Source organism: Rhipicephalus microplus, chromosome 8 (genome assembly GCF_043290135.1).
Source record: "Rhipicephalus microplus isolate Deutch F79 chromosome 8, USDA_Rmic, whole genome shotgun sequence".
NCBI lineage: Eukaryota > Metazoa > Arthropoda > Arachnida > Ixodida > Ixodidae > Rhipicephalus > Rhipicephalus microplus.
Window position 1 is genome coordinate 18,724,296 of NC_134707.1, and position 20,833 is coordinate 18,745,128.

A 20,833-nucleotide genomic window follows, 5' to 3' on the forward strand; every position below is an offset into this window, starting at 1 on the left:
CATGCAGAGGGTGTGTGAATTTGAATCAAGTAATACCTAATCGAATAACTTGTTCCGACTTTTGAATTGTGTTCAAAGTTTTGAGTTTTTGACAGGACCAGCATCGGAAACAAGAGAAAGGCCAACATTGAACCCTGGTTAGGGATGAATGGCTTAAACTAACCCTGTCGTTACAGCATGCCATTCGTTAAAACTTTCACTGGTGTCCTGGTTCAATAGCGAATGAATGTTTCTTTCAATTAAACGATTCAAGATTTCATTGAAGATTAAGTTTTACTGTACGCACGCCCCTATTAAAGATACGAAGAAATTGGCACTACATCATCCAGGTATCGCTAGAATTGCTTGGCGCTACCTTCTCATCCCTGAAACTAAAGGCTCCATTTGAGCATGTTTTCGACTGCGGCAATCACTGTAATGTCACGGACAGACGTGGTTTTCGTAGACGCCGCTAAATACGTGGACAAACCCTACTTTGCAGCTGTGGCGGTCGCCCCAGACGGAAAAGCTCTTATTGCTCTTACCGTAAAAACTCGGAAAGCCTGCGAGGCTGAACAAGTGGCCATTGCCCTTGCTCTAGCACTCCCTCAGCGCGACACAATATTTACCGACTCTAAACCCGCCGCACTGGCATACCGCCGCAGTAAACTTTGCCAGGCGGCATTTAAGAGTTCTAGCATCTGTTCAGATTACTGTAGACAAGCATATCCACTGGTTCCCTGGTCATGAAGGGATCAACGTTCAACCAGGGGTCCCCAACGGTAACGAGCTGGCCCATAACCTCGCGCGTGATCTTACGTGCCGCGGGGGCTCGCGGTCCGGCTCACTGGCCGGGGACACCAACGCGCACCGGGAGCCACTCCTATCATATCATGAAATTTGCTCGCACTATAAGTTATTTAGAAAGGAATTCCCCTCACCTCACTCAGCACTAAATAAAGCACAACAATTAACGCTTCGACTGCTGCAAACGCACAGTTACCCCAGCCCCTATATCTGCAGCAAATACCTACCAGATATAAGGCCAGAATGCCCCAAATGCCAAAATTCCAGGTACGCTTTAAATCACATGCTGTGGCAGTGTCCCGTGCTAAACGCTAGCTTCGGATCCCCTGCCACCGAGGACGAATGTTTCAACCACCTCAGGAGCCCCGACAGGGCCCTTCAACACCAGGCCGTCCAGAAGGTCCAGAAGGTGGCTGGCGAGCTCCGACTCCCAGTCCCCACATGGGCGGAGCCACCGGGCTGGCCCCCGTAAGGGGTGCCCAGTCCGCTTCAGGACCTTTATTAAAGTTAATTCTCTCTCTCACGGACGAAGCGCCGGAATATACCTCGTGTGAAAAAGCTTGTGTTTCTGCACGACACTTTGCAGTCTTTCGGTCACAGTGATACACCGGGTTATGTGGTAAAGGACGTAACCAGTGCCGCACCTGAATGCACATAATGGCACATACTAGAAATACTATATGGCACACTGCAGGTGGTGCTTACAGGCCTGAAAAAAGCGACCGTCGTATCAAATACCGCTTACATTTTTTGTGAAAAAAGTGTTTTATTTATTTTTTCAAAAAGGAGGGCCATGTAATGGGTGCACCCAAAGGCTCAGGTGTACCCATTACGCGCTATGTAGCTCAAGCGTCCCCCCCCCCCCCCCCCCCGAGCAACATAAGCTTCGCCATGTCGCAGCATTCCACCACTGCAAAGTGCGCTCGGTAACCGGGCGAGAGGTGTACCACGTAAGGGCGAGCCACGTTTGGGTACATCCCTCTGCCTTTGAATTCGGTGGCTCTGGCTGGCACCGGTACGGACTTGAGCCCGGTTACCTCCCACATTAGAAGCAGACGCTCATACCATTATACTACCTCTGTGGTGGGAATTTCAGTGACAAATATTCCATGCCGATTTCATCAATGTGCGACCAAACTTCAGAAAATGAAATTTTGAAAGGTCTACGAATAATTTTGGGACATGAGCACAACACCGGAATTCGAATCAATGCTCTTCCGATGTCACACCGGTCCCGTGTATTAGGGAGGCAATCGCCGGGCTAATTCCAAGGGTCGAAGTATCGGCCCCCCGAACCGCACCACGAAAACGTGGACAATTTAGAAGTGGTCCTTTTTGGCGCGCCAGCGGACGCCGGCTGTGGTCCAAAGAACAAGTCCGAGCCGAGAGTTGATATACAAACAAAATTATATTCTCATTAACGGCAGATCAAAACACAATACACACGTATGCACACTCCACAATAGTTACATACAATACGTCACCAATCAAACAACGTACTACACAGTACAATCAACCACACTTGAAACAACGGACACAGACAACAATACGCACTACAATGCAGTCGCATGCATTGAACAACCAAGACACTCAAAGACTAAAGAGATAGAAAACCTATTCAGTCCAAAGTTCTTGGAACCAAAGTCGAGATGATACTCTTCCGAGAATCACTCACTCAAAGTCCAGCGTTGTTGTCGTTCCGCAGCTCTCGAAGTTTCTCTTCCAGGAAACTTCCCGTCTTCAATTGGCCACTCTCCAAGCTTCAACTTCTTCGCCCGAACACGTCGGCTTCACACACGCAGCTGTTGCCACGCGTCCTCGCTCAATAGCGGTAAACCCACGCTCTTGCCTGTAGCTCGAGCCGTCCCTACGGACCAAAACTTCGCCGACTACACGGCGGAATCTCTACGCACTCTGGCGCTCACTTCCGTCTCCTCCTGTTCTGTCACTACGGGCAGAACCTTCGCCGACTACACGGCGGAATTCCTGCGCGCTCCGGCGCTAACTTTCCGTCTCCTCCTGATTTCTCGTCTCGGCCGCTCGATTAAATACCTTCCGCGCCACCTTCCAGAAATTTCTCGTCATTTCGTCGGCGCGATACGCAGCGAAGGCTGGGGAGAGGCACGAGACGGTTCGACTGCCCTCTCCGGAGGATGATTCACTCGGTCTGACCCCGCCTCCTTCGTTCTAGAAAAATCGCGGTCTTGCTGGGCCGCCGATGTGGGGTGAGGAGGATCGTCTGCGAAGCCGTGCTTCTGCGGGGAGAGCGCGCGCCCGGGAGCCCTGGATGTTGGCTTTCTTTTTTTTTCTTTTTACCTCGCGGCGTTTCTGCCGCCCGTTGTCGCAAGGATTTGGCGGCGCGCTCTTTTTTAGCGCTCGTTCTGTGACATCCGATTGTGAGACGAACACTTTATCACTCGGCTACTGCCACGGCTTGATAAGGTGGTTTGAAAGTTTGTACATCATGCAGCCGTATTTTTGTGTGTGTGTGTGTCCCTGGCTTGAGGCACACATTCTTTTCTTGCCTCCGTAAAGAGAAAGCTTGGTGGCATAAAAAGTTTGTGATTAGGTACACTGTAACTAGTTATCTCAAGATCTCAAGATGCGACGCAATGCCAAGACAATCGAAAAATATCAGCTCTCCGAAGGCTGCGGGCCACCCGTTTTGTCTCAAAATGTCTCTAAAAATAAATTATCAGCATCCACGCAATCTTGAAAAAAAATGAAAATTTCCAAAGGCTGTAATCTTGGGATGTTTTCTCAAAAGGATGCCGAAATTGAATTATTGAAAACACGGCAGAACACCGAAGATTCGGGAAATAGAAGCTTTCCAAAGGTTATAAAGTCGCCGTTTTGTCTTGAAATGGCCCTAAAGATGAATTATCAGCATTCCACGCAACGTCGACAAATTGAAAATTTCCAAGGCTATCGTTTTGGGATTTTTTCTCAAAATGATGCCGAAATCGAATTATTCAAAATGCGACAGAACGTTGAAAAATCGGAAAACTGAAGCTTTCTAAATGCTATGAAGTCGCCATTTTGTCTCGAAATGGCCCTAAAATGAATTATCAGCATTCAATGCAACCTTAAAAAGCTGAGAATTTCCAAAGGCTATAGTCTTGGGATTTTTTCTCAAAATGATGCCGAAAGTGGATTATTAAAAACGTGACAAAACATCAAAAATGAGAAAATTGAAGCTTTCTGAAGGCTATAAAGTCGCCAATTAGTCTCTAAATGGCCCTAAAACGGAATTATCAGCATTCAACGCAACCTCGGAAAATTGGGAATTGCCAAAGGCTGTAGCCTTGGGATTTTTTCTCAAAATGATGCCGAAAGTGGACTATTCAAAACGCGACAAAACATCAAAAAATGGGAAAATTGAAGCTTTCTGAAGACTATAAAGCCGCCAATTAGTCTCGAAACGGCCCTAAAACGGAATTATCAGCATTCAACGCAACCTCGAAAAATTGGAAATTTTCAAAGGCTATAGTCTTGGGATTTTTTCTCAAAATGATGCCGAAAGTGGATTATTAAAAACGCGAAAAAACATCAAAAATGAGAAAATTGAAGCTTTCTGAAGGCTATAAAGTCGCCAATTAGTCTCTAAATGGCCCTAAAACGGAATTATCAGCATTCAACGCAACCTCGGAAAATTGGGAATTGCCAAAGGCTAAAGTCTTGCGATTTTTTCTCAAAATGATGCCGAAATCGAATTATTCAAAACGCGACAGAACGTTGAAAAATCGGAAAACTGAAGCTTTCTAAATGCTATGAAGTCGCCATTTTGTCTCGAAATGGCCCTAAAATGAATTATCAGCATTCAACGCAACCTCGAAAAGCTCAGAATTTTCAAAGGCTATAGTCTTGGGATTTTTTCTCAAAATGATGCCGAAAGCGGATTATTCAAAACGCGACACAACATCAAAAAAAAATGGGAAAATTGAAGCTTTATGAAGGCTATAAAGTCGCTAATTAGTCTCGGAATGGCCCTAAAACGGGATTATCAGCATTCAACGCAACCTAGAAAAATTGGGAACTTCCAAAGGCTATAGTCTTGCTGTTTTTTTTTCTCAAAATGATGCCGAAATTCAATTATTCAACAAGCTTTTTAATCATTCATACTAGCTTTGCTATCCACAAATTATCGTGAAGCGCTACTTACGGACCCGGACGCGCAGTTATTATTTGCCCAATATGAAAGTCATAGTGGCCTAATCAGAGTGGTTTTGGGGGTCCGACAAACTACACTACTGACCATATACCGCCTCAGTACTAGTGATGGTGAATACAATAAGTGTAAAACCTGTGACACCATGAACTAGTAGTGTAGTTTGAAAGTCCTGCTTATCTCCACAGAGGCCCTGTGCCTCCTTTTTTTTCTTTTTCAATAAATTACTTTCCATTCATTCATCTCGTTCATTGCTATACAAAAACAAATTTTGCCAACATTTCTTTGAGGATGCGCACTTTGAACTGGACGTCTGTTTCATGACTGAGTAGTATGCGTTCCATCTACTGAAGCTGGAGAAGTACTCGGTACAATTACGCCACATTCGAGGAATCAGCGCACACGCACAGAATTGTCGCCGCTCCAAAGCGAAGACAGATGTTATTCACTGAGAACGCGCTATGGGCACGTGGGACTCTTTGTATGACACTTCCCGGATTGACAGCCTATATATATTTTTAGGGGCGAAGCTCCTTAAGGCGTGGGCTGTGCGTCCCCTGTATGTAGCCACCTCTCGTTTAGTTCTTGCAGTGTTCACTAGATGGCGGTACCGTCTCCTGTATGTATACCCACCTCTCGTTTAGTTCTTGCAGTGTTCACTAGATGGCGGTACCGTCTCCTGTATGTTTCCTGTATGTACCGTCTCCTGTACCGTCTCCTGTACCGTCTCCTGTATGGTTTATGCTGCTGGTTCTCGAGAGGTCGGACTTGTTTTTGGAGAGCTCCGAAATGACAGCTACAGATAAGTGTTTTTGCATGTTTCCAGCTTGCCTCTGTATGTAGCGTTATGAGAACGTAAGGCGCTAGCGTAAAGCTTGATTAGGTCTAGTACGGTGTACGTTTTTTTTTTTAGTATTCTGTACTGTGTCTTTTTTTTCTCCAGCCACCACGTGGCTGAGGCCTGCGCGTAGACCGACCACGTGCATGCGCAGGTGCTGTGAAGTGTAGCGTATTTATTTATTATTGTGGTTCTTTTTGGCTTAGACCAGTGTATTTTAGTACAGTTTTCTAACACGTGGGCATCGGTAAACTGAGCTAGCCATGGTCAAAAAGACCGTAAAGTGTTCAGAGTGCGGGGTAGGGTGGAAGGTGGAAATTAGTGCGGAAGAGAAAGCAGAAGATGACGCCAAGTGTAGACAGTGCGAGTTCGAGGAGAAAATGAAAAATATGATGGCGGTCCAGAGTGGGCTCATGGAGAAAATCGCAGAGCTGGAGAATGCATTGGCGAAGGAGCGAGAGAAAACGTCAGCCATGGAGGAAAGGCTCCGGGCAGCCGAGAAGGGCCTATCGAAGGTCGTGAAGGGGAACGAAGACGCAGGTGACGGCGGAAGCATTATGGCGACGACCCCCCGTGCGGGAGAGATGAGGGAAACAGGCATGACAAAGGCAGATACGTTGGCCACAGGGCCCAGCTACCGGGAAGTAGTTTTGAGGGAGGGAGGGAGCAAACCAGCAGCCGTGACTCACGCTAGTCACCTAGTCAGCAGCCAGGTGCAGGTTTCAGAAGGAATGTCTGAACAGGTCATCATCGCCGGTGACTCAAATTTAGTCCGATGCGCAGCGGCAATCAAAGAAAGGGTGAAAGGCGACAAGAGAGTTGCGATAGGGACGTTCCCAGGACAAACGCTGGGGACAGTAATGAGTCAAGTGGGTGAACAACTCGCAGCTAAAGCTAACAATCGTAACCTCGTTGTAATTGCGGGAGGGTTAAATGACGTCCTGAAAAAAGAATCGTCAGGACTAGCGACGACCTTGGCGAAAGGGGTGGATGACATGCGCACCGTGTCCCCCCAGGTGCAAATTGTAGTATGCACAGTACCGGAAGTACCAGTACGCAACGTCAACCTGCAAAGAGCGGTAGTCGACGCAAACAAAGAGATATGGCGAATTAGTCGAGAGAAGGGTTTCGAGGTAGTGGATTTAAACAGGGAAGTGCACAGGTGGGGTGGATTCCAAAAAGACAAGATTCATTTCGATAAGAGGCTTGGACACGAGGTGGGCTGGCGACTGGCAGGACGCGCAGTAGCTTTTTTGGGGGGCTCACGGGCCCTTCGGAGTCCGGGGTAGCTCGTAACAGGGAAAACAACCAGGAGGACGCTTTGACAGGTAGAATTGCGAAAAACCAGAAAAAAGGTAAAAGAAAAAGGAAAAAGGCGCGTGTTGCAATTAGTTAAATAAACATGCAGGGTGGCAGAAAGAAGGCAAAAAGGTTAGAGATTGAGGAGCAGTTAAACAAAGAACAGATAGGCGTGTATGCGGTTACAGAAACACACCTTAGAGACTTGGAAGAGCCACCACATATTAAAAATTATGTTTGGGAGGGGTGTAACAGGACCATATCGGAAAGGAAAGGTGGGGGTGTAGGAATGCTAATTCACCGCGGAGCCAAATGGGTTAGAGTGAAACAGACGTGTTCAGAGCACTTCTGGGTTCTGGGCACAGTAGGTGGAAAGGAAACGTGGCTAGGGGTAGCCTACTTGTGGACGGGGAATAACTGCAGAGAAAAGAATCAGGAGATAGTGGATTGCATGAGTGCGGATATTAAGGAGTTTGGTAATGGGGCCGAAATCATCCTTCTAGGGGACATGAATGCCCACATACATGACCTTGACGGATATTCAGACACCAATGGGAAGTTATTACTAGATCTTTGCGAGCAACATAGTCTGGAGATAGTTAACACGGGGCCTAAATGTGACGGCCAGATCACATGGGAAGTCGGAAACAAGCAATCAAGTATTGATTATTGTCTCATGACTGAAGGAATTTACCACAAACTGACAGAAATGAGGATAGACGAGGAAGGCATTAACAGCTTGGGTAGTGATCATAAACGAATAACATTACAAATGGGATACGAAACTAAAAATATGAGCATGGAATCAAAGTCTGGCAGCTCGTATTTAAATGACAAACAAATAATAAATATAGCCGCAAGAGTCGAGGAAGAAGTAGGCGAAATACCAGGCAAGGACTGGGAGTATAGGGAGCTGTTACAGCTAATGACGAAGGAGATAGGGAAAGAGAAGAAAACCGTTTGCTGGAAAGGAAAAAGGAAGCCAAAAAGTTGGTGGAACAAGGAAATCCGGGAGGCGATCGAGAAGCGACGCGAAGCATCACGGGAGCATAGAAAGGCAAAAAAGGAGAAGCGGCCGCAGGACGAAGTCAAAAAAATATGGGAAATATATCTGGAGAAAAAATCCCTTGTACAGAAATTGGTAGAGGCAAAAATTAAAGGTGAAAGTGAACGCTGGATGACAGAGATACACGAAAAAAAGGAGGCCGCGCCTAGGATTTTTTGGAGCCACATAAAGGCGCTAGGTAGGAAGTCTGTCACAACGCAACAACATATTCTAGATGAAGGAGGAAATCACTTGGAAGGGTACGAAGCGCTAGGTTACATCCAAAAGGTAACAGCCGATTCGTTTCAAAAGAGCGTCCAGGGGATCTCCCCGGTGAGTAAAAGTGTGGCGGAGAAAGCAACAGAGGAAGAGCTAGTACTAGATAATTTCAACTGGAAAAAGGCCGAAGAAAAATTCCAAAGCGCACTGCCGCGGGTTTAGATGGGATTCCCGTTAGCCTCATTAACGAACTAGGACATAACACTAAAGAAGCATTGTTAAAAGCAGTAGAAAAAAGCTTAAAGGACGGACAAATACCGGACAGCTGGCGACAAAGTAGAATGAACTTAATCTATAAAGGCAAGGGAGAAAAGGACAAGATTCGCTCGTATAGACCACTAACCATTACATCGGTACTATACAGGTTGGTGATGCAAGCAGTAAAAATGAAAATAGAAACATGGGCCGAACATAACGATATTTTGGGAGAACTTCAGAACGAATTTCGAGTCGACAGGCGGTTAGATGATAACCTGTTTGTTCTCACTCAGTGTATAGAAATATCTAAAATAGAGAATAGGCCCTTGTACGTGGCTTTTCTAGACATCACTGGGGCATACGACAACGTTAATCAGGAAATTTTGTGGAATATATTGAAAGGAATGGGCATGGGCGACGACTGTATACAGCTTTTGAGGGAGATATACCGAGAAAATACAGTTTGCATAGAGTGGGAAGGAATGCGTAGCAAAGAGAACGTTGAGGTTAGCAGGGGTCTGAGACAGGGATGTCCTTTGTCCCCACTGTTATTCATGCTGTACATGGTGAGTATGGAAAAAGCGCTAGAAGGTAGCAACATTGGTTTTAATCTGTCACACAAACAGGGCGGCATGATGATTGAGCAGAAGCTTCCAGGTTTATTTTATGCGGACGATATCGTCTTATTTGCGGACAGTCGAGATGATATACAGCAGCTGGCGAATATATGCGGAAGGGAAGGTGAAGCTCTTGGACTAGGATTCAGTGTAACGAAGTGTGGTTTGATGGTATTCAATGATCCCTGTGATCAGACGGTGTCCATACAAGGCCAAGAAATACCGAGGGTAAGTGAATACAAGTACCTTGGAGTATGGGTAAATGAGAGTGATAGATACATGGAGGTACAGGAAAAAGCCTCGGCAGCAAAAGGAAAGAGGATTGCGGCAATAATGAAGCACAGAGCGTTGTGGGGATACAATAGGTATGAGGTGCTTCGAGGTCTGTGGAAGGGTGTAATGGTTCCAGGGCTTACTTTTGGGAACTCAGTGGTGTGCATGAGGGCAGAGGTGCAATCGGGAATGTATGTAAATCAAAGGACTGTGGGACGCCTCGCGTTGGGTGCTCACGGGAAGACGACAAACGAGGCTGTAAAGGGCGATATGGGGTGGGCAGGTTTTGAGGCGAGGGAAGCGCAGAGCAAAATAAGGTTCGAAGAAAGGCTAAGAAATATGAAGGAGAGTAGATGGGCAGAGAAGGTGTTCCGTTATTTGTATAGGAAGAGCGTGGACACACAGTGGAGAAAAAGAACTAGAAGACTCACTAGTAAATATACGGCTGGTATTGTGAGCCATATGTCAACAAAGAGCGTTAAGGGAAAAGTCAGGGAGGCGGAGAGGATTTACTGGATGGCAGCTATGGAGAAAAAACCGGCTTTGAGTAACTACCGAAAGGGCAAAAATGAAATAAGGAGGGAGGCATTTTACGATAATTCAAGGGGAAGCGCTTTACTGTTTGAAGCGAGATCGGGGTGCCTTAGAACGCGTAGTTATAAAGCAAGATTCAGTAAAGAAGAAGAACAATGCACATGCTGCGGGAAAGATAAGGAAACGGCGGAGCATGTTCTGATTGAATGTGGAGATATCCACCCAGGTGTACGTTTGGGCACGAGCCTACAGGAAGCCTTGGGTTTTAGGGACAACAATGGAAAGCTGAACACACCCGCGATTGAAATAAGTAAGAGACGGTTAGAGTATTGGTGGCAGAAAATTAGAGAGAAAGGACAAAAATAAATATTGGAAAAATAAAATATGGACAGTGTGCCGTAAATGGCAGAGAACTTAAGCTGAAAATTTACCTTTTTTCCATTAAGATAGAATTTATCGAAGTAGAGGCATTAGGCCAACATAAAAAAAAGAAAAAAGGTTTTTTTTTTTGTCGAGCCTGGTGGCATACTTGTCACCACCCCGTTATAAAGGGGACGCTCATAGCATCCATCCATCCATCCATGTATACCCACCTCTCGTTTAGTTCTTGCAGTGTTCATTAGATGACGGTACTTGTAGCTGATGATGAAAAGATGCCAGATGTTATAAACTAGACGGCGGTACTTGTAGTTGATGATGAAAGATGCGAGATGTTATAAAATAGGAATGATGTCACATATGGCGCGTGTCATTGGTGGAAGGCCGTCGTTCGATTTAGTGCGGCGACGTACGCTAGGGTAGCGTTGTGATAAAATCGAGTGGGCAAAATGTACGGAGGATTCATGGTTACCAGGTTTACCTCCGGAGCTTCGCCCACTCATTATCATTCACTTCGTGGATATGGCGGCATTTTTTTGTTCGGACGTTCGTGCTTTAGAAAATACTCTTCTATGTTTTGGCTCTCGTTTCGGCCTTCGTGTGCAGTTACATAATGATTCTTGAGGAATTCGTGCCCCGCCGTGGTGGTCTAGTGGCTAAGGTACTCGGCTGCAAACCCGCAGGTCGCGGGATCGAATCCCGGCTGCATTTCCGATGGAGGCGGAAATGTTGTAGGCCCGTGTGCTCAGATTTGGGCGCACGTTAAAGAACCTCAGATGGTCGAAATTTCCGGAGCCCTCCACCAGGGCGTCTCTCATAATCATTAGGTGGTTTTGGCACGTTAAACCCCACATACCATCGATGAATTCGAGAGGCTGAAGCTTATGTTGCTGATGCGGTTGGTTGCAACAGCATATATTACTAGTGTGTTATTTCATGTTAGACCCTCTGTTATAAATTAACGTCGATGCTGCTTAGGATTGAAATATCTTAAATTTAGACTGAGATCAGCAAAGTGGTAATTACTAGGCTACATAGAAAGAAAGAAATACATGTGTTTTATTGAACTCAGGAAAATTAGGTGCACATACAGGGCAACCCAGCTAATTTTGGCCGGTGTTTAAAAATATGCCGACGTACTTTCAGTGACTAAATATATTTTCTTCACCATTGCATAAATTGTGTCACACTATCTTTTTATGTATTTTGCTTAATTAAGTTAAATCGTAAAATTATCTAAAAACGGAGCTGGGCAAAAAGTTTCTATTAGCAAGTTGCAGGCCGCTCTGCAAAACGTCCGATTGGACAGTTTATAACTTTCCATTTACGCCACTGCGTCTTACTCATGAGGGCGAAGCTCAAGTTTTTCCCGAGTTCTTGTGCGGCGCTCAAAAGTAAAACAAAGTACAAGACATACAGCAAGAACGGACACTGTCCATTGAGATGGAATAACATATCGCTGAGCAAGTTCCTGTTAGTAAACTGGGCCTGTTTACTGCAGTTTAGGCACCTCTATAGAACATTTCGAGCTCGACTATCATTGATTGATTGATTGATTGATTGATTGATTGATTGATTGGTATGTGGGGTTTAACGTCCCAAAACCACCATATGATTATGAGAGACGACGTAGTGCAGGGCTCCGGAAATTTACACCACCTGGGATTCTTTAACGTGCACCCAAATCGAAGCACACGGGCCTACAGCATTTCTGCCTCCGTCGGAAAGTCCGACTATCATGCGCCATAATTCTGTTTTGTTTGGGCGCATCTTCGATTTTTTTTCCTTCGCAGTACGGTGGGCGCTGATGCCGATAAGACGGCGACGAGCGATATCGGGATGCAGTGGCGCGATCAGCTTTGGCTGCAACAACGCATGCGCGAAGATACCCAAGCATTGCCTTCAGATACATGCGGTTGGCTCATCTCCAGTTTTCATTCGCTGCTCGTCATGCTGCGCAGTTTACAGACGGCAGTTCTTCGGTACCGTGAAATGGCGTCTGCTACAATGTTCAGGCATGGGGCGCGCGGTAGTAGCAGTTATGTTTCACCACTTTTTTTTTTTGTATGTGTGGACTCCACTTGGACGTATGAAACTACGCACAAGAAACCCACGTCACCCGGAATTAATCGAGGACCACTGCGAGCTGTGTCTTCGGCATCGAATCGGTAAGCCCCTTAATGTGACAAGCCAGCGCGGTGGTGGTGGTGGGGGGGGGGGGGGATGGTTACTGAACATCTCTCGCTATATGTTGACCTTAGCTCAAGGGAAATTTACGCCTAGGTTGCGTGTAACTTTAGCGGTTGGGTTCCTTGAATATGCCGCTATATTTTAGGTCTATATTCCTGGGGACACGGGCGGGTAGGCTCAGCTTGCAGTTAGTTAGACAGGTAAACCAGGCAGCTTTTTGTGTCCTCGGGATTATTGCATGTGGCGACCACAAATGCCCGTGGAGCCCATGCTGCCATTATTTTGTGCCAGTATTCTCTGGTAAAATGTAGTTCTTTAGTGGGCCATGACATGTGGCCTGGACACCCCGCCGCGATGGTGTAGTGGCTAAGGTACTCGGCTGCTGACCTGCAGGTCGCGGTATCAAATCCCGGCTGCGGCGGCTGCATTTCCGATGGAGGCGGAAATGTTGTAGGCCCATGTGGTCAGATTTGGGTGCACGTCAAAGAACCCCAGGTGGTCGATATTTCCGAAGCCCTCCACTACGGCGTCTCTCATAATTATATGGTGGTTTTGGGACGTTAAACCCCACATATCAATCATTCATGTGACCCGGTTCGGCTTGCTGGCTTGTTGAAGACTGGTGTGCGAATGTCAAGTGGTTCAAGCAGCTCAAGTCTGCACAACACGTAGCGTCGGGGGCCCGCTATACGGGCGGAACGCAGGTGGGCTAACCCTTCTTTTGCAACACAAGTTGAGCTTGTTTTTTTCATCGGTTCTTCTAGCGGAGTGCAATGCGCAGATATCGTTTGCGCAAGTGGCCACGCCGAAGTTGCAGCTGTTGTCATTATAATTCACGGCACAGACTACCTTGATTTCGGACTACGGCGACATACATCGGCTATTTTTGCTATGGCAAGTGACGCTAGCTATGTGATGTGACGTGATGACAAAGACCGTAGTTCGCTTGCTACAAGTAGCACGCAATATTCCAATGGTGGTAGCTAGGCCATACGAATGATGGATAGAAAGAGCAAACTCTTTTTATACTTCCTGGGAAAGAAATCATTCCCGTTTCTAAATGATGTATTTTCACAACGAGCACGCGACTTAGTTTGTGAACGAGGCTGTGGTATACGCCAGCAACTAAAGGTGTAAACGCTTGCCACGTTTTTAGCGAGCCAAATATGCGACATGCAGGGGATACCGGTGTTGCCATAGAACGCGTCTCGCATGAAAGCCGAGAAGTGACCCCGCCACGAAGCGTTTGCATGTGGTAACCATGCTAACGACGCCGTCCAAAGAAAAACTCCCAAGCATTTCCCCCGAGGGTGAACATGGTTAAGTGCGAATACACGGGGTGATGCTATGAGGGGTATTTATTAATTCGCACTATTATATTTATTAATCACACTATGGTGCCTTTATGGTGTAATGGTTCCTGGGAATCGCAATTTGATCACACGGGGGAGTTTACGTTAACTCACTGGCGAATGCCAACGGATTTCGACTTTACTCCCCCTCACGACCCGCTCTCGACGGGAGACTGAGAGAGAAGGCGGGCGCGCGAGAGAGAGGGGTGCGCGCGCAGCTGCAGCGAGCGAGGAGAGCGGAGGAGCGAGCGAAGGGGGAGGGGGTGTAAGGCGCGTTACTGACACGGATATCAGCGTCGCGTCCATGGCTTAATCGGTAGAGCGTCGCGCTGCGGCCCGCCAAGTCCTCTTTCTTCTAAAGATAGAGAGAAGACTGCGGACGCCGCCGACGGCGGTGGATGGTTTGGGGTCGCTTATAAAGTGTATACACACTTAAAAAAAAAAAAGAAGAGCGACATAGTGTGGGAAGGTCACCACGAGGTGGCATTTCCGGTATGTCTTTATGAGACGTGCGCTGCGATTGGAAGCGGTCTTTGACGTCATCATGCGAGGGAAATGCGAAAGAGAACGTTTCTCGCCACTGCCTGCTCGAATGTCGAACACACGAGAGCTGAAAACTTCGCTTTTCGCGCACCGATTTCTATCCTTCTTGTTGCATCCGTCTCGGCAATCATTACTGCACGCGTTTCGGTGCTAAATGGGCCTGTCACAAGTGTCGCAGTTCTTCTTTAACCGTTCACTCGTGTTTCGAGTGTTTTTTCTTCCCACGCTAACCCTTGCCTTGTTTCTTTTTGTCTTCTAGCATCGACTTGGCTCGTGAACTGGCCGCGTCTTCATGCTCAAGCGGTACTCGTGAGTTTGTGTCTATTTATTCACAAGTGATTTCATCATAATTTCGGGTTGTAAGTTCAGCGCAGTCACTGTCCTGTGTTACACGCCGTTTTTTTTCGCTCTCACACTGTCACCGACGGAGTCTTATCGGAGCTTATCGAATAAGCGTAGCTTTACTATTTCCGAGAGTAGGACAGTGCATATTTGAACGCAAAGGCTCGCCTTGCGTGTTGAAGGTTTGTTAATCGCATCCATCGTTCTCTGAAGTGTTAACGCGGGCTTTTCGAAATTTGTAGAGTTCTCTGAGGGTATGCATGGTACGTTCCATTGATCGTTCCATTTATAAGGTAGTATTTGAGCCCTGCTGTTATTGTTGCAATGCATGGCCGTGCTAGGCACAGTTATTTCAGGACGTCTTGATGAGCTATAGTTGGTTAATTCTACACAAGAAAAAAAAAAACGCCATGCCTGTGCGAGAAAGCGGTCTTTCAGAGCCTTTTCTAAACACTCATTGGGTAACTGCTGCAAGCACAATTGCTTGATGCCCACTATGGCATTATTAATAAAATGGTAGGGTAGTAGGCCGGCATTCGCCATGCTTTTTTTTCGTCATTCTTCTGAGAAGTGTGGTATCGCTAAACTATTGCGACGAATTTTGTGCCAATTGTTCATGCAGTGTCTGACGACGATGAGTAATTATGACTGAAGTTGGTATGCGCCACAGTCACTAGCTGAACGAAAACAAGCTCTTGTAATGGGTTCGAGCATTGGATGACCCAATCGTTACGCTATTCGTATTGTGCGACGACTCGTTGTTCTTTCGCTGTTTTAAAACGTCTCATTAGTCGTATTAACGCGATTGCTTTCCCGACGTCAAGCCTGCTTGAGGCAAGTTTGCTAACAAGTCCCACTGGCTTGTATGCCTTTAGTGATTCACCACGTCGCACTAGTTTCTTTGACAGTTTGGCTAACATTGAGCTCATGGGCGAGTTCTACTGCGTCTGCAATCCATCCGATTTTACTGGGCTTAGTCGCAATGACAGGAGTGCTGAAGTGCTCTCGCATATAGTTGAAGTGCGGGATTAGTTGATATAGGATCACTCAATAACCTGCCCTTGTATACGCATGCACAATGAAGTACACATACGCGTCTTGATCGCATTTACGTTTCAGCACCACTTTTTCCTGCAACGTGTCATGCAAAACAGATCCTATTTCCTTTTCAGATCACTGCATTGTTGTGGGTCAGATAGGTAGCAACATTCGATCTAACTTCAGACCACAATGGGCACTTTGGAATCTCAACTCCTCAATTGTAAGCGACCAGAAGTTTACTGCGCGCGTCCTCGTAGCACTGAGGAACTGTTTTTCGGCGGACATGCCTTTGTTCGCCTCTTGGGAATTACTCAAGCAAGAAGTTCAGGCAATAGCTATAGAAATTGGATCTGTGAGGGGCTTCTACAGAAAATTAGAACAAAACATGCTAAAGCGAAATCTTCAAAAGCTTTTTGAATTTGAGTGTGAGGTCCCTAATCGCTATACAGCCGAAATTGCTAACGCCAAAAACGCACTCCAGAGGTAGGACTCCTTACGTTAGAGGTGCCTGTGTTCGATCCCCCAATAATCGTATTTTGCATTCAGAGGAGCCAACACGTGAAGCCCTAATTAATGAATATTGCATTGCTAAAATCAAGTTTATACCCTTCATTTACTCGGGAGGATTATTGGTCAATATTTGCAATAAAATTATGTCAGAATTTCAAACTTATTAAAAAGAATTCAGTGCATCTTCTGAAAACGAAGATGAAGATCTGGTGATGAAGTTTTTGACATTTGTGACTCCTCTAACTGATGAGGAATATGAATCTGTTAGTGGGCCGTTCACTATACAAGAATTAGAACTTGCAGTTGAACAGTTACCATTGTCAGAAACACCAGGACCTGATGGAATATCCGGCGAGTTTTACAAAGCATTTAAATCTCTGCACTGTTCGACATTTTCGCGCTGAGTTTGAATCTGGAGACGCTTCCTCGGTCTTTTCCTAAAAGCCACACTGTTCGGATTCCGAAATCCTCAGATAGAGAAAAACTTCACGTTGATGGCTACAGACCAATTACATTGTGCAACGTTGATTACAAAATTTTTGCAAAGGCACTTTCAAACAGGCTTCAATTTGCAATGTCAACACTCACTGGTGGCCATCAAATGGGCGGTCTAAAAGGTCCCTTTATCCAAACTAATATACACATTGCTCGCACAGTGTTGGAACATTTTTCACACTCATATGAACAACTGGCAATGCTAGAAGTAGACTTAGCGCAAGCCTTTGATCGGGTTCGCCATTATTTTCTGTTTTCTCTTCTCCAACATGCCAACGTTGGCTCCACTATATTTAAAGGTGTAAAACTATGCTACAATGAATTTTCAACTTGTTTAATTGCTAATGGCTACCTTTCGAAACCAGTGTTTCTTAACTCGTCTATGAAACAGGATTGTCCGTTGTCGCCAATGCTTTTTGCTCTTTACTTGGAGCCACTGTGGCCCCGCCGTGGTGGTCTAGTGGCTAAGGTACTCGGCTGCTGACCCGCAGGTCGCGGGTTCAAATCCCGGCTGCGGCGGCTGCATTTCCGATGGAGGCGGAAATGTCGTAGGCCCTTGTGCTCAGATTTGGGTGCACGTTAAAAAACCCCAGGTGGTCATAATTTCCAGAGTCCTCCACTACGGCGTCTCTCATAATCATATGGTGGTTTTGGGACGTTAAACCCCACAAATCAATCAATCAATTGGAGCCACTGTGCTTAAGTGTAATTCGATCTAGTAACGTCCACGGTTTCAGTGCTTATGGGAATGAGGTAAAGGTGTTGGCGTATGTGGATGACCTAGAGTTATTTGGCACAGATATTTCTAGTATAAAATTGGGGGAGTCAACAATCCGAGAATTTGGAAAATTTTCAGGGGCACGAATCAACTTTGCTAAAAGCTTGGGACTGTGGTTTGGCCCATGGGCACATAAATCAACCCATTTTCAGGGTATAGAATGGTCTTGTGATTCGCCAAAATACCTATGCGTCCCATTAGATTAATATCGATCAAGTGCAAATTATTGAAAAGAACGTGTACGCACCCTAAAGCGCTATGCCCAGACGTTTATTCCTCATAACCTCTCTATCTTTGGCAGAGAGGTTATGAGGAATAAACGAGAGGTTATGAGGAAAAAATATGAGGTTATGAGGAGTTCGGCCTCCGCATGCAACCTGTTTTTGGAAACAAAAATTTTCTACGTTCTGCAAATAATTTGTTGTTCGAGGGTTTACATACATGAATTTCACCGTATATTTGCTACCTTTATTTGGTCATCAACCTATGAACCGATGTGGCGAGACAATGTTTTTTAGACCTGTCTACACAGGTGGTCTTGGGTTGGTACACCTCCTTATTAGACAACTGGTGTGGCGCTTTTTCTATTTTCGCGACTGTGCTAATCCACAGCTTCAAACATTCTTGCAAGTGAATTTTGCGGATATACCAAATTTAGTGGTATCTGCTAAACTTGCATCGCCTCCCTATCTGCAAGGGTTCATGCATGAAGTATTCGAATTAGTGAGTTTCCTGACAGCCAGATTCTCTAACGAGTACTTGTTTTCTAGATCAAGTAGTAAACAACTTTATTATTTTTAAACAACTTTAATATTCTCTAGCTCAAGAAACGACCTCTATTATGCTGTGTTGGATGCACTCTTTCCCGCCCCACTTTACCGCTCACTATATATTAGATTTCCTGGTCATGACATGCTATTACGCGTAACGAAAATGCCTATTTCATCAATAAGCAAGACATTTTTTTTACAAAGTGCACACAGAAACAATACCTGTAAAAACCTGGTTAAACACCAAAGGCATATTTGTATCCTCAATGAACTGGCGCCTCTGTGAAGTTCCAGAAACAATCGAACATTGCTTTATTAGTTGTAAAGACGGCACACTTTTCTGGGACGTCCTGTAGAGGGCCTTTGACAAAACATCTGGATTTAAATTCTCATAGTATCCGTTATCTTGTGCCACCCAAATGCAACAGAATGCCAGTTGACATGCAATTGTTAACGGGCAGGTATAGTTTGGGGAAAACTCGCATGTTGGACAGGCATGTGGAACCGATGGTGTCTTTGTGAAGCCACTTTGTGAAAATGACTGTGCGGCTAAGGGACTTTTATGACCAACTGCGATTTCAGCCAGACTGGTATGCTCAGTTCATGAAGTGTGCTGCTCAAATATCTCTTTAGAATTGTGTTGCACGAGATTTACTTTGTAACATCCATTGTACATTTGTCGACTTGACCCTATGTATGTTGTACGCTATGTATACACGTACGCCGCATTTGTATTAAATACCATGCAAGAAAAAAAAAACTGGCGCAACAAGTTAGAATACTGTGCTGGCACCCAGCGGACCCGGGTTCGAGCCCCGCTGTTGGTTGGTTGGTTCCTCAACAACTTGGCGCAACCAACCTAGGGGGATAGGCCATGAAACGATGCCTTGCTTTCTAAATTAATTCACTTCTTGAAAAGAAGGGCTGAATTCATTAAATAATATAGGTGATAATTTAGAGGTGTTGGATTTCTAAACATACAAAAAAAAAACCTTAAAAAAGATGACATATTAAACACACACACACAAAAAGAAAAAAAATCTATACATAAAAGAACTGAGCATATATATGTTTTGCGTTCCATTCTTTTAGATTCTCGTAAGAAATTTGTAACAGCGGTAAAAACGCTCCTGTGGCTGAAACCAAATGCGATTAAGCCAAATGAAAGAATCACCGCAAGTGTCAAGTTGAAGTTTAACTTTTGTAGGGGTTCTTCTAGCAGTTTTTTTTTCCTTTTACTTTTGAATTTTCGGCATGACAAGCAGAAGTGCTCCAAAGATTCACTCTAATTACAGTGAAGGCACAAAGGCGACTGTACCAGACCTGACCTGTGAAGGTAAAAGTTCGATGAAGGAACTCGACAACACAGCCTTGTAATTAATATTTATTATTTTCTTGAACGCCACTTGTTCTTCCGAGGGAATTTTAGCTGTGGATAGTCTGATAAAAACAAAGGAGATTTTTTCAAGTTATTGGCCGTTGTGCGCATTGGTACTAGGTTTTCTTTTTCAAATTTCGCGATGCTGTAGGCCCGTGTGCTCAGATTTGGGTGCACGTAAAAGAACCCCAGGTGGTCGAAATTTTCGGAGCCCTCCACTACGGCGTCTCTCATAATCATATGGTGGTTTTGGGACGTTAAACCCCACAAATCAATCAAATCAATCTAATTTCGCGTGACCCGAGGTGTGATCTCATACCAGCTTTCGCTGTAAAAAAATTGCACTAAAACAGAAAAGACACCACAAAAAAGAAACACCTAAACAGGTGGAGCGCGATTTTTTTTCTGTACATTTATTTCGTTCACAGCATTGCTGATAGTGGGTGTGCCTTGACGTTTTGCAAATTAGGCTTTCCAGTTTGAATGCCCGACGGCACACGTGGTAGTTTTTAAATTATGTTAATTTGCCTGTTCTTTTCTTTGTCCTGGTCTCTTACAGTACTTCCAAAATATTCTTTGCCGTATTTTTCGGTCCGATTACTAACACAGGTGCGCTGCCGAGGTAACCAAAGTTACTGGTGGCCGTCGATTGTGCAGAGATTGCGATAACCTTATGCAATGTTCACATTCAGCAGCGTTATTTTTCTCAATTATATTGGAATAAGATTTGTGCTACAAGGCCGTGGACATATACGCTAACAGTAATGTGTCAGAGCCTGGGTCAATTCTTCCTCTTAATTTGTGACAGATTCGTGTTGGTTCTTCATTCTGCATTTTGATTGTTAATGTCTCTTGTTAAAACATTTGTACCTAACGCAGAGGAACCAGCGCTTAATTTCCCCTCCTTTCGTTCACCGCAAGGCTGCTGTTTTGGTATACTGGATGGCTTATGGTATGTAGTACACTAGAGATGGATGGTCAGCTGCCAGCTTGTAAAAATATCGCGTGCTTCAATATGG

At 45.3% G+C, this 20,833-nt stretch overlaps 1 protein-coding gene across 8 annotated transcripts in view; it reads left to right on the forward strand.

Annotated features, from left to right (window-relative positions):
• Positions 1-12,228: 12,228 nt before the first annotated feature.
• Positions 12,229-20,833, forward strand: part of LOC142768843 (uncharacterized) — a 29,452-nt gene continuing 20,847 nt past the window's right edge. The window contains exons 1-2 of one of the 8 annotated variants that reach the window (XM_075871215.1): positions 12,229-12,583; positions 14,760-14,809. In XM_075871215.1, coding sequence (XP_075727330.1) covers positions 12,255-12,583; positions 14,760-14,809 — 379 coding nt within the window. In that variant the 5' untranslated portion in view covers positions 12,229-12,254. The remainder of the gene's footprint in view (positions 12,584-14,759; positions 14,810-20,833) is intronic. The other 7 variants (XM_075871211.1, XM_075871216.1, XM_075871212.1 and 4 more) reach the window with 7 other exon arrangements.